This window comes from Chenopodium album, chromosome 20 (genome assembly GCF_948465745.1).
Source record: "Chenopodium album chromosome 20, dcCheAlbu1.1, whole genome shotgun sequence".
Taxonomy (NCBI): domain Eukaryota; kingdom Viridiplantae; phylum Streptophyta; class Magnoliopsida; order Caryophyllales; family Amaranthaceae; genus Chenopodium; species Chenopodium album.
The window spans coordinates 3,749,783-3,764,363 of NC_137853.1; the positions used below are offsets into that span (position 1 = coordinate 3,749,783).

General features: G+C 35.5%; 2 protein-coding genes across 2 annotated transcripts; one reads left to right on the forward strand and one right to left on the reverse strand.

Annotated features, from left to right (window-relative positions):
• Positions 1-930: 930 nt before the first annotated feature.
• LOC145598887 (large ribosomal subunit protein bL19c-like) lies at positions 931-3,724 on the reverse strand. Its single transcript, XM_081655288.1, has 5 exons — positions 3,598-3,724; positions 3,167-3,511; positions 2,542-2,628; positions 2,315-2,448; positions 931-1,293 (listed from the first exon to the last, which is right to left on the reverse strand). The coding sequence occupies exons 1-5, from the start codon at positions 3,619-3,621 to the stop codon at positions 1,185-1,187; spliced, it is 699 nt and encodes a 232-aa protein (XP_081511414.1). The 5' UTR covers positions 3,622-3,724; the 3' UTR covers positions 931-1,184.
• Positions 3,725-7,383: 3,659 nt separating this feature from the next.
• On the forward strand, positions 7,384-13,614 carry LOC145596605 (putative glycerol-3-phosphate transporter 4). The gene is made up of 4 exons (XM_081652803.1): positions 7,384-7,662; positions 9,255-10,305; positions 11,145-11,684; positions 13,036-13,614. Exons 2-4 carry the CDS (start codon positions 9,273-9,275, stop codon positions 13,071-13,073), a joined length of 1,611 nt encoding a protein of 536 aa, XP_081508929.1. The 5' UTR covers positions 7,384-7,662; positions 9,255-9,272; the 3' UTR covers positions 13,074-13,614.
• The last annotated feature ends 967 nt before the right edge of the window (positions 13,615-14,581 follow it).

Here is a 14,581-nt window from a genome sequence, read left to right on the forward strand (position 1 = left end):
AGCAAGAATTATAGAGTAAATATCAAATAATTTTGATTATTAAATGGTAGAAAGTGAAGATGATACATCATACCTATTACCTACATAGGGGCAACAAAATAAAATTATATGGAAAAATCATAATCACCAATACTTTAATACATATCGATCAAATCATAACATATTAGGAAGACCTCCTGGTGCAATGGCCTAGGGGTCGCCTCGCATCCTCAAGGTTCAAGCCTCATCGTGATTTAATTTGTGAACAAATCCCCTCCCCTTACCCCCTAGACATTATTTTTGTAAGGTGTCTTAATTGAGGTCCAGTTAATAAATAACAACTCTTATCAACAAATTAATTTGTAACAAAATTAGGAGTATTCTGTATAATAGTATAGTATTTGATTTTGTAGGGTTAAGTGGGTAGGTGAGTCATGCAATAAAGCTATTAAAAGTAAAAAAAGCATACTGTTATTATTAAAAACAAATCCACAAAAAAAGGAAGGCTTTCCAAGAAGGTTTCTATAGCTCAATTAACTGTAATGTCTATACTTTTGGTTTTGGAGGTTTCTATATGTGTTGTAACTATGATTAGTATTCATGTAATAAAAGCATATCTCATCATTAAAAACAAATCTCAAAAAAGGCTCTTTTTAAAGTTCTATTTTATGGTTGTCCTTTTTATAAACCTTAATTTTGCATATTCTAATAAATAGTTCATTGATATGGCAGGTTCACAATAGTGGTTCATTAATAATGTGTGTTCTTTAGATGTTTTCACCTGTACTTGTTTTCCTTCTGTTGAAAGACTCGATGGCCTTTGCTCAAGGGCTAGTTAACATTAACAAGGGTGATGAGCCATATTCTATGATGCCTGCGTGTATCTAATCTACTCGAACAAGCTTCTTGTAGACCCAGCTGAAAGAATTTTCATCTTATGCATAGTATAGATTGTATCAACAAACATTAACAAACAATTGGCATTACTCTGATAAGTATTCTCGAAGATATTATACATTGCATATTTCGATCTACTCTCTACTACAAACGCAATCAGGTCAGCACCAATATTACAAGTACACAGTTTCACTAAACGATACTCATATAAGATCTTCAAAAAAAAATCTTACAATATGTAAACCATCAACGATGACAAAAACATGAAGGGCTCCCAAGACGAAATAGCTTCAGCAAATTTTATGTTTTCACTTGAAAGTGGAGAGCCTGGGAAGTTTGTCTCGTAGATAGTACAGCCTTGCCTTCCTGACTTTCCGGTGAGCAACAACTTTTATCTCCTTGATGTTTGGTGAGTACCTGTACAAGTATCACATAGAAGCATGTTTATAGAGATGAAAACCATAAGCTATCTATTATTTACAGAGTATCAAATAAATTCCAGGATGCAAAGCACATCCAAATATACTTCAATCTTCAGCAATCACTACAACATATGTAAAGTAGCATACTTTACCAATAGTCCAATACCCTTGGTTACTTCTAAACTTGAATTTTGCAGCAATAATTAACACAACCTAGCTACAATAACAAGATGAGAAAGGATCTTTAAGGCTAATTATCTTGAACAACCAGCCAAGGTGCATCAATTTCATACGTTAAAAATTCCTAATACAAAGCATCCATTACCATCCTTCCCTTACAAAAACAGTCTTTCACCGCACTAAGCCGTGCTTTGCTTCTTAATTATAATGATAATTTGTGGTAAGTTATTAGCTTAGTACCTTGCAGATCAAGGCATAGCTGAAAATCTTCCTTGTAAATTATGAGAGAAATGCTAAAGATCCTCTTTGCAAGCAATCATTATTTGCATGGGTAAGGCTATATGCACTTCCCTCAGATTAAGGCTATATGCATTTCAGAATAAAAGGCTATATACATTCTTACACTGCTGCATGCCTTGTTACTTGTAAAAGTTTATGGGAGAAGGTGTTGTATGACCTTAGTCAGGTAGTAAGAGTCAAGAAGCAGCTTAGTAGCTATTATGATGTTCTTAACAATATCCAGCAAATGGAGCAGCATGCCAACTGCCAACATCAAGATTTGGTTTTAGAAAATGATACAGTTCTTAATGGTGTCAGACAATACTAATTAATGACGCACCCAAACCTTCTGTCAGTAACGCATGCAACCTAATTTACATATTGCATAGATGGACAACAATTTTTGCTGATTTGGTAGCTACAGTTACTCAATAAAATACCAGGACTCCCCCCCCCCCCCCCCCCTTCACTTTTTCTCTTCTAATACAGATAGCAGAAACACAATTTATAGCGTAGGGAATTCACGAAACAAGCACAATAACAATACTAATACTTACAGTGGAAACACAATCTCGACACCAATACCAGCAACAATCCTTCGAGTTCGGATGGTGGTATGAATACCAGCATTCTGCCTAGATATCACAATACCTTTGTACACTGATAGCCTACGCTTGTTTTCTGGAACTTCCTATAATGACGAACCCAGCAAAGAATTCAACAGAACATGAGTAAGCACTAGAAAAACTCAGTACGAAAAAGCTGAACCACAGCCACTACTAACCAATTTGATTTGCACAATGTCTCCAGTCCTAATATCTGGCACAGGACGCAGCTCATCTGAAGCCTCAACCGCTCTCTTGTTCAATATCTAAATTAACAAAACAGAATCTTACTGTAAAATCCAAATTCCAAGCTCAAGAAACACACTTTCAAATTTTTAACTAATCCACAATTATGTCCATTTGTCATCTCATTATCATTGCTAACAAACAATCAAGTCCATTAAGGCCTTAAATTTTCCAGATTAACATTGCTCTTCATATATCCAAACTTCATCGTAACACAACACCGAAAGCTAACTGCTAGCACCAACCTAGCACTAACTCCATATTTCCATAGTTTTATTCAACTCTTGTACAGTAACTAACATTTGATCACAATCAAATAACCTAAGAATTCCATCAATACATGGAAGCATTTCACCCGAAATTTAGCAGAAACAAACTAAACAACATTGCATCAACAATTCCGGAACCCTAAAGCTTAATTTCAACAATAAAAGAGCATTAATAAACAAGCAAATTCCAATACAGCAAATCACGGTCTCAGAAAACAAGCATACAATTCAATCAAATTAACAATTTAGCAAAATTAGAACTTTAATATAGCAATAGAGTAAATCATACCCCCATAATATCTCCCATTTTGACCCTTGGCTTCCATGGCGGCCTCGCTTCGGCTTCGGTTTCGGCTCCCGGCAATTCCTCCTCGGCAACGGCAGCTTCACTCTCAACTGAAGCGTCGGAACTTTCCTCAGCTTCCGCCCTCACAACGAACGATTTTCTCGCCGGAGAACTGAAAATGGAGCTGAAATTGGAGCTAAAGAGGTTAGACGAAGCCCTAGAAACCGTAAGATTAGCTCCTCTGGAGTAGGAGAGAGAAAATCGACGATTAGACTCAATTGGAAACCCTAGCTGTTTCTTCAATGGCGGACATTGAAGTGAGTGATTCGAAGGAATTACAAAAAGTGCCTGAAAATTAATAATTGGAAGATAATTTAGCAATTTCAAAGAACTTTCCAGAACAAAAATAGGAAGAGAGAGAAATAGATATAAACCTGTGGAAGAACCTTGGACGCCATTGATGATGAAGAAGAGAGCTCTCAGAAGATGGAACTCCTTATCTAGTTTCTCATTCCAAATTTCTGCGCCTTTACTCCCTATCCGTTTCAATTGTGTTTTTTTTTTTTTTTTTTTTTTCTCCTTTTTCTAATTTTGTACTGTACAAGGAAGGGTGGGCTTCGTGGTAAGGAGTACTCATGTACAAATTGGCCCATTAAACCATTAAGAATTTAAGATGAGCCCTTAACTCTTATGAACATTTTTTTTTTTTAGTTTTTTGTTGCTTGTATAGGTAGCGTATAAAGTTATGAGTATTATGGACGAAACTTGATATCAAAGGTCCAATATACTATGGCCTTCTAAACGAAGAGGCCCAAGAGGGGATCCAAAACTCAAATCAGAAGAACAACTTGTAATATGGCACAATATATTAGGGAATTTTTTTTTTTTTTTTTTAGTTTATGAGTAATAGGTATAATTTTTATTAATGTACAATTAAGAAAATAATGGTCAAGGTAGTACACTGAATACCATGTAAAATTTAAGTGAGTAAGGGTCTGTTCTCTTAAGTTTATTTTCAGTTCAATTCACTTCTTAATTTCCTTCTCTCATAAAATATTCAGTTCAGTTCACTTCAGTTTTGCTCAGTTCAGTCAATCAGAAAAGGCCCTAACAACTAGCAAAACGGAGGTAGTATGAATAACATCATTATAGGCAAAAATCAAGAGCACCTACTTATGGCCTATATTATTCCAAATAACATGATTATAGTTTGAACCTTAAGGGGTACATAAAATAAAAGTACTTGTTGCTAAGATAATTTAATTAGTGTAAGATTTATTTATATCTATAAGTAATACGAAGTATAATACGAGTACTACGTATTTGAGATATTAACGTTAACAAAATTAGTTAACTTAAAGCTTTCCATTTTTTATAAACACATGAATTTTGATTTTGACAAAGTTCAATGTACTACAACAAAAATCCATCTTATGGATTTTTAATTTATGCAAAAATGAAGCGTGGTATGCCACATTGCCCCTAATTAGATTTGATCTACGTTCCATTGCAATCTTGTATTAGCAAATGAATGTCCAAAAACGTGCAAAGTAAATCACGAGATAATGAGTTCTAGAGATTTTTGTCATATTAAAAATAAGATGGAAACAAATCACCACCTCTTAGCCGAAGCCAATAGACGTACGTAACAAATGATTCTAAATTTCTTATAGTACAACATAATATGGAACCTATAAAGGGGCAAAATAATAAACAACAATAAATTAAGTACAATAGTATTCTGTCAAAAAAAAAAAAAAGTACAATAGTAGTAATAATGAATAAAAATAATAATAATCCATAAAATAACTAGAAGTACAAACAAAGGACCACCTCTTAGTGCAAGCCAATAAAGAAAAAGAAAAGAGGAGAAAAAACTACTCCCAATCAAAAGAAATATCCAAATCAAACAATACTATCACTAATGGTAATGATCGAAAATGAATAAATTAGAGCATATCTTGGAGAAAGGAAAAAAAAAAAAGTAGATATGTGTACCTTGTACTCCCTCCATCCCCAAATGATAGTCCCTTATGGCATATTTTTAGTCCCAAATTGATAGTCTCATTTGCTGTTTTCAAGTACCATTAATACCAATTTTTTTATCAAAATTCTCTCCAATTGCAACAATATTTGTGCAAATTTAACTTTTCAATGTAAATTTTGTTTTTCAATGTACTTTTATTACTATCTCTCTCTACTATTTTACATACCCAATGTAAATTTATATTTCCAATGTAATTTTACTACTTTTATTTAAGTTTCTTAATTCCCGTGATTTTTGCCCATAAGGGACTATCATTTAGGGACGGAGGGAGTATTATTTTTTTGTGTACCTTGTATTTTTTACTGATATGTGTTTGTGTGAAAAGAAAATTTTTCCTAAAATTAAACAAAACAAAGTAAATAGAAGAAAAGAAAAACCAAGGGAATACAAACAACCATATAATTGTAACAGGAATTTGACATATTTAACAAAAAAATATCTTATACGAAGTACCAATGAAGCTAGAGTGTATTCGTCGTAAATTATCTATAAGTTTGGATTACTAATATGAAATAAAGTGACATTATATATTACGAGTTATAATGAGTATATATTTTGAAAAGAAATTCTATTATTAAAAGGAAAAATACACTTTAATAATCCCAATTATGGGCGATTTACCTACAATAATCCCAACTATTGTTTATTCTACAATAATCCCAACTATGCACCCAGTTTTCCTATAGCAGACCCAGCCGGTCATCAACCTAATATAACAGGTTGCTTTGACACGTGGCATCACATAAGCGGTTCAAAAAAAAAAATTAAAAATTAAAAATTAAAATTAAAAAAACTGAAAAAAAAACCCTCTCCTCCATTCCAGCCACCACCATCCCCCTAGCCCAACCAGATTCCACTACCCCACCTCGCCGGAACCTCCATTACCCCCTTCCACTCCACCGAAAACAACCACCTCGCTCACGAAACCACCCTAACCTCCCCCTTATCCTCTTTTTCGCCTAGATCCGCTAGCGAAACTCCCCAACTAATAAGGTTTTTTCGATTTTCCGACGAAGGAGGGAAAGGAGGGGTGATTATTGGAGGAGGAATTGCTTGCTTATCGTGGGTGGTGGTTTTGGGAGGGTCTCGTCGCTGCGGTGCGAGTTGCGAATGGAGCAATAGTTGTGTCGGTGGCTGGTTGTTCTGGAGGTTAGGTGAATGGTCGATTGGTGGTTTAGGGGTGACTGCCGGTTTTTGGGGTTAGAGGAGGAAGAAGTTCAGAAGGAGGGGGAGCAGTAGCGGCAGGGAGCGGTGGCGATTTAGGTTGGTGGCGCTGGTGGTAGTTCGTCAACGCGGAGGAGGAGAGAGAAAGAGGCACGAGAAGGAGAGATAAGGGAGTTTCGTGGGTGTTGCTGCGGTGGTTAGTGGGGTCGTAGAGGGCCAGCCGGCTAGTTTTGGTGGTTAGTGGGGGTGGGTAGCCAGCATCCGTCGAGATTAGGTGGTGTGGGGTTAGGGTTTCGCGGTGGCTGGGTGGTTTGGGCGGTTTCCGGTGAGCTAGGGGTGGCTGGGATGGTTTTTGTTTTTTTTTTCCTTCTTTTTTTTTTAATTTTTATTGTAATATTAGGCCACTCATGTACTGACGTGTGTCATTTAACAAACAAAAATAAAAAAAGTTTACCCTTTCAGCAGGTAACCGGTTTTTGAGACTGCTGGAGGAAAATTGACCTAATAGTTGGAATTATTGTAGAATAAACGATAGTTGGGATTATTGTAGGTAAATCGCTCATAGTTGGGATTATTAAAGTGTATTTTTCCTTATTAAAACTCAACTCGACTCAAGTTTAAACTAGTTGTATAAGCTCTAAATTATTGAACCCATACATTCATACCCTGGCCATCAAAATGATTACATTATTGCATACGAAGTATATTATTAATGTAAATCGTAAAGCATAATAAATATTCGGATATAGAATCTAAATAGTGGAATATTCTTCAAGTTTAGTTAATTGAAAAAAAGAAAACAAAACAACACCCCTTAACACAAAGCAGCAGACATCACATGACGTGAATAGTGAAGGAATGAATTGTTTCCATTTACAAAACAACGAGTACTCGTAAGTTACTTTGCCAGCGTGGCACCGGAGTAAAAATAACACAAGCCTCACAAATAATCCACGTGTCCATCTCGAAACCTCCACCCGTCTCTTATTTCTCTTCCTTTCACTCCCTCCCGCCAACGCCGTTCATCCTATACTCTCTCTCTCTAACTTTCTCTCTCCTCTTTTCTTTTTTTCTCTCTCTAAGTTTTGGCCTCTCTTTAAACCGTCTTTCTCTCTCCTCCTACTTTGATTCTCAGTTGAATTTCCTTCAACAAATCGGTTTCCGATTTTCGTTTTTTTTTTTTTTTTTTTTTTTTTGGAATTTTGATTATGATGTCAGAAATTATAGCTACAATGTGTTCGTCTTCAAATTCTTGTTAATTCATTCATCTGTTTTTTTTCAATAATCGGTGAGTTTTTTTAATTTTGCTGTTTAATTGAAGTTTTTCGTACGAGGTGGAATTGTTTAATTAGTCATTTATTATTTAAATAATTCAACTGTTAATTTTTATTTAATTTTGTTTTTGTATATGTTCTAGTGATTGTAATCGGTGTGGATTATTGATTTGTTATTGTTGCCATCTCTAAGATTTAAAATTTAAATTATGGGAATTGGCTACAAAGGATACAAAACATACAGTAAAAATTTATGGTAAGGTGTATATAAGAATAGAGAGGTAGAAATGAAACATAGGATAGAATAGTGATGTAGACGAAATTTGATCCGAGTTATTGGATATTACCCGTCCTCGTACTTTACAACTCAGCTACTTGACATCCACGGGTAGGTAGGGGACTAGGAAGAGTAACTTTAACAAACTGAAGAATTAAAATTTTGGTAAGTTGGGTGTAGGTGGAATATTTAAAGCAAGTGATAAAATAAATTGGATGCAGAAAATTTAATGCTCAAATACCTGAAAGATTTTTAATTAGGATTAAATTGAAGTATAATACTTGAATAATACTCCCTCTGTCCCAAAAAGAACGACCCATTTGGCCTAAACTTTGTCCCAAAAAGAATGACCCATTTGCATTAAAACACCCACCAATTTGCTACAATATTTGTGCAAAATTAGATTCCCCATATAAAAATTTTATTTTCCATGTTATTTTATTATTTTTTCTCTCTATTTTTTTACAAACCCCATGTGAATTTATCTTTCCAATATACTTTTACTTCTTTTTACTTAACTTCCTTAATACCCGCGTAATCAACCCAAATGGGTCGTTCTTTTTGGGACGGAGGGAGTAGTTGTGTTTGATGCAGCATTGACTTAATTATTGTCATTTTAACACATGATTAGCCTATATTATATTCAACTGTACTGGAGAAGGATGCTAATTCACTGATTAATTCCATGTACTTTGCAATTGATCGGATTCTTAGTCTTATTATTATGTGAAGTACTTAAATTTCCAATATGATCAATTCACTGACGAATTCTATCCTATATGCAATGTATGGAAAGTAGATATCAGTTGACATATTTGGTTGCTCAATTAAATTGCTATTTGTTTTCTTTCTTTATGTTATTATTTTCCAACAATTTTCAGGAATTCTTCATAATTTATTTATTCATTTGGTAAGTAAGCATAAAAATTGTGTTACCACACATAAAGAAATTTTATTGATTAACTCTAGATCAATTCAAACTTTCTAGGAAAGACTGCCAAGAGTTAGGAAGCCGAACAACCAGGCTTAAGCTTAAAACAATCTATTTACGATGTAAACTGTAAAGCATCAGGTTTGTTATAACTGGTTGTTGAACTTTAATTGATTGGTTTAGGCTTAGAGTTACGATACTTGATTCGTGATGTAGCTCACCATCTTTTTAGAATATCTCTGGTGGTTTGGCCAAAAGCATTATTAGCTAGTCTTCTATGATTAATGTCAACTTGTATTAATAGAAGATTGAAGATCTTAAAATTTTTTTGTGATACATGAATGTCAGTATTCTAAGTTGACGTTGATGCTGAAAATTTTGTTATATGTGACGTGTAGGTTTTTTTGACCATTAAGATGGCTCGTAGCTCTAATGTGTTCAGGGGAACTCCTCCTCCAGGGATTTCTCTTATAAGAAAATTGAGAGGCAAAGATTGGAGTTTTAAGTCATACAGATATGCTGTTCTGTTGATTACCTTTATTGCTTACACTTGTTATCATGCTTCCAGAAAACCTAGTAGCATAGTAAAGAGTGTTCTGGATCCTGAACGAGATAAATCTACTCTGTCAAATATCTGGCCTATCGGAAATGTTTTTGTCAGGGAAGAACTATTTGATAGTGATGTAAACAGATTAACAAAGAAGGGCTGGGAACCTTTCGATGGAGAAGATGGGACGTCAAAATTGGGTGAAATTGATGTTGCATTCCTCGCATGCTATTCCATGGGTATGTATGTTGCCGGTCACCTGGGGGATAGTCTTGATCTGCGGCTGTTCTTGACTACTGGCATGATTGGTAGTGGCATATTTGTTGCGCTTTTTGGAATGGGTTTCTTCTGGAATATTCATGCTTTTTGGTTCTTTCTACTGATGCAAATGATTGCTGGATTATTTCAAGCTACAGGTTGGCCCTCTGTGGTTGCTGTTATTGGTAATTGGTTTGGCAAAAGAAAGAGGGGTTTGATTATGGGTATCTGGAATGCTCATACATCTGTTGGGAATATTACCGGGTCCCTACTTGCAGCTAGTGTTTTGGAGTATGGATGGGGTTGGTCTTTCATTCTTCCAGGTGCTTTAATTTTTTTCGGAGGCATTTTGGTTTACTTGTTCTTGGCTGCCTATCCTGAGGATGTGGGTTTCCCTTGTCCTTATGCTTCGAAGAATGAAGAGACAGGGCCGAGTAAGCTAGAAGCACAAAGTGATAAACTTGAATCAAATGATGGTCAACCACATGTTGCCCCTCAATCGTCTTCAACTTCCAGGAGAAGTGTCGGGCTCTTTGAAGCATGTTTGATACCAGGGGTGATACCTTTTGCCTTGTGTCTCTTCTTCTCGAAGCTTGTAGCATACACTTTTTTATATTGGCTACCATTTTATCTTAGTCAAACAGGTTGGTCATGCCATTTTGAATTCATCTTAGACGTAGCTCTTTGTTTAAATCAAAGTTTTTCTTACTTGGGAATTTATGTGAAGTCTAATGCTGTTAATCTCTTTGTAGCTTCTCATTTGGATATTCTTCTCTTATCTTTCAATCTGTGCTTCTGTTTATACACAATTCTTTTATGAGGTCAGGAAATAAACTTTTTAGATATTATCCGGATGTTGGTTGATTGAATTTTTCTTCCCCCCCCCCCCCCCCCCCACCCCCAAGTTGGGAAAAAAAGGATATAAGACTGATAAACAGACAAGTTGCCCCTAGGACTTGCATGAAACGGATCTCCTTTTTGTTGGGGGGAATGGGTGGTGGAATTGTGCATAGACAGAAGGGTGTGTAATTTTTTCGAAGTACGATGAACTTAGGGAATTAGGAAATTAGTTTTTTTTTTGAAGAAATTAGGGAATTAGTTTCACTTAGGTACCTTCAACATCTGCGTAAGCTGTTGATAAACTTAGCTTCATAGTGTGTGAAGAAGTATTTTTGTAACTCATCGTTTTGAACAAGAATTGGGGGATAGGTAAGGGATCACTTGATGGCTTAGGATATGATTTCATTGACTACGATATTTGGCTTTGCAACTATAGCTAAGATTCTGTATCAGTCATGTGTAATGTGATGTTATATGACATTAATATAGGTTCCAACATTCTATGAATGTTTTGACCCTTGGTTGCCTTTAATTGTATCTAGTCTGCATGTGATGAGTTGAACACGAACTTTTCTTAGTTTTGTTGGAAATTGAAAAGTGGGTACGGGAGTCTGACGTTTTATTTATAATTTTATCTATGCAGCAATTGGTGGAGTTTATGTTTCTGTAAAGTCTGCAGGAAATCTTTCCACTCTATTTGATGTAGGGGGCATCGTAGGTGGCATAGTTGCTGGCCACCTCTCTGATAAACTTAATGCTAGAGCTATTACTGCAGCCACTTTTATGTACCTTGCAATCCCGTCGATGCTCCTATATCGTTTTTACGGCGGTGAATCCATGACTATGAACATTATCCTCATGATGGTTGTTGGATTGTTTGTCAATGGACCATATGCACTCATAACTACTGCAGTTTCTGCGGATTTGGGCACTCACAGTTCGCTGAAAGGGGATTCTCGCGCACTGGCAACTGTTACTGCTATTATTGATGGTACAGGTTCAGCAGGTGCAGCATTGGGTCCTCTTCTGACTGGGTTCCTTTCAAGAAAGGGATGGGATGAGGTCTTCCTGATGCTGATGATTGGAGCCCTGATTGCTGGCCTTCTGCTGTCAAGGCTGGTAATAACAGAAATCAGTGATTTTCTCAAAAGGAATCAATCAAATAATGCACAAAGCACCACAGGTAACTTTTCTGCTGTTTTAAATTGGTGTAATGTTCTGAGTGAAGTTCCACCTTTTTGTCTGATCTTTTTAGGACCAAACCAAAATAATATATTGTGGATCTTGAGAATAAGATTACTGGTAAATTTTATTGATTGTTCGCTAGATGTCTATTGATGAGGATTTTTAGTGTCCATTTGCTATTGACTTTTAGCTTCATACAAAATGGTTGGTTATTTCGTGTACTTCTACTGTTTCTTCTTTCATTTGTTCTGTCAATACATTTTGTGCTCATTGACCTGTTCTCATGACCTTGTTCTGTTAGTTCTTTTGGGATGTTAAGCTTGGTGTAGGACAAGTGAATCAAGCTGTGCTTAGAAAGATAGGCAATATAGCTATTTAATTCCAGATGAGCTAATTTCATGACCTTGGTTTTTCGCAACTCTCCAAGTTTTGTAATTGGGATCGTCATGTGGGCCTGAACTCAGGCACGCAATGATGCCCTGCTGTGTTAATTCTTTGGTAGAGTAGATTTGCTTTGGTTTCTTCCATGGGGGTAAAATCAGAGCTGCATCCTGCATGTTGTGATCCTTAGCAATTTTTTGCAATTCTTCCTTTTTCATTCCTTGGAGGACGATGATTAGACTGGCATAGTTATATACAGGTCAGAATGCTGGGCATTAAGAAGATGAGTGTATCAGAGATGCATATGTTGAGATTAATGTGTGGGAATACCTTGAGGGATAGAATAAAAATGTAGATTAATGGAGGAATGTTGGAGTTCCCAATGTTGAGGATAAGGTAAAGGGGAATTGGCTACATGCCTACATTAGTTTGGGCAAGTGAGACGACAGCTGGAAGATGCTGCAGTGGTAGTTGTCAAAATGAATAGGTATCCATGTCTAAGGATTAATCTAATAAATAGAGGTGGGGGGTGAGAATCATGAGATCAGGGGTTACATGGGTAAGGTAGACAAGAAAATTATGTTGAGTACTAAAATGAGGTTGCCTGTTGTTTATTCATTTGGGCAGAGATCGTGGCTTATATGCTGTTAAAGGTGATGAGATATGACTTATGAGTCTATAGTTTGCTGGTGATGAGAAAATTCGATTTCTGTTTATAGTCTTGCTGAGTTGGCTGTCAACATTAAGCTATAAGTAGGACTAAATGCAAAATTAAGTAATTGACCAGTTTAGTGTAAAGTGTTTGAGACTGCGCTTGAAAATGTATCACTGATTTTTAGTGCCTGATAACTCATCTAACTGGATGAATATGTTTTATTAATACTAAAAAATCGAGTTTTATACAATGCTGGTTGTTATAGACTCCTTATGAAGGTGTAATTTAATGGATTTTGTATCGGTTATGACAGGTTCTGAATCTCAACCTCTTCTGAGTGACCAAAGGTGAAGAATGGGTGTGATATGGCACTCTAAACCACAGAAGCCTTATCCAAGAACAAGTTGAGTCCATATGTCAATGGTGTACTGCAACAGTGGTCCAATAATTTTATTTCATGAATCGGTCATTGACCTTTTGGAACTTGCAGCTGATACTCAACAATGTGGTTCGTTTTAGCTGATAGGCAGAATTTAGGGTCTTTTGTTTCAATTTATTCAAGTTTTTGTCGTATGCCAATGTATGTAATTGTATCAAAGCCAAGAGCTTAGATTTTGATTTGTTTTGTAGGGCACTGAGTTTGCCTTTGGTGGTACCATAAAGGATTATTATTCGAAAGTAGGGGCACTAAATGACTAATTTTTTTGTGCTTGAGCTCAGAGGGTTTTGCCGCCTCAGTTTCTGGCTTTCTGCAACATGTCGCAGACAGATTGTACCATAATAAAGTCATAAGTTGATAGAATTGGTCCTTGTTAAACTGAAGATTGTATTCCTGTCACTTTCAGCTGGTAATTATTATCTTTGATAAGAATAAAAGAAGTTATTGAAGCAACTCTTGTCTTGAATCCTTGCAGTATTCGCATGTTTAAATATCATTCATGGTTTTAACGATTCTTTACTGCGAAACCCATCAAGGTACATCGTATGTTCTATTTCAGTGATTGATACTACTAGTTTGGATAAAATTGAAAGGGAAAAGGAGGAACGGGAGGGGAAGGAGAGGGAGGGAGTAGAAGGAGCTCCATTTCCCTCCAAATCTCCCCAAGACTTGCAACTCCTATGTGGGCTATGATAAAATCTATATTGGTCCGTCTACATGTTTACTTCAAAAGAAAATTAGTCTCAAAGAAAATTTGTTGATAGGTGTAGCCCACTAGTGTTATATAATATGTATATAAGTCATTATTCCGTTAATCTTTCAAATGGAACAATTAGTCTCAACTTACATATATTTTTTTTTTATTATTATTTTATTTCCTGACAGGATATGACATTGATTAATCAATATATTGATAATTTCCTTTTAAATTTTTCTTTGCATAGCCATTTATAATAACTCAACTACTCAAGTGAAATATTATGGCTCTATAGCACCTACATACTAAACATACCAATTTAATGGCTTTTACATGAAAATATTATAACTATGACTACTTGCAGTACATATAAACTACCTACACGGCTACACATCATTACTTCGTTAGTCTTAAATCTCAGGTTGTTCCCTCTTCAATTTTAGGTTGTTCCCTCTTCAATTTTATTCTTATGGATTTCTCATTTATAACTGAATTTTGTATTTAGCATTAGCTTTACTTATTGAACTTTTCTCATATTCGAAGTATATTATTATATAGCTTAATAAAAAAAAGGAAAGAAACTGCTCTCCCACTAAGTTTTTATTTTCTTAAGATATGTTCTCCAATCAATTCCTTTCTTCCCCTAACGTGCATGACAATTATCCCACTAATCCCATTATTATAGACTATAATTATATTTGAAGTATTTATTTAATAATATGA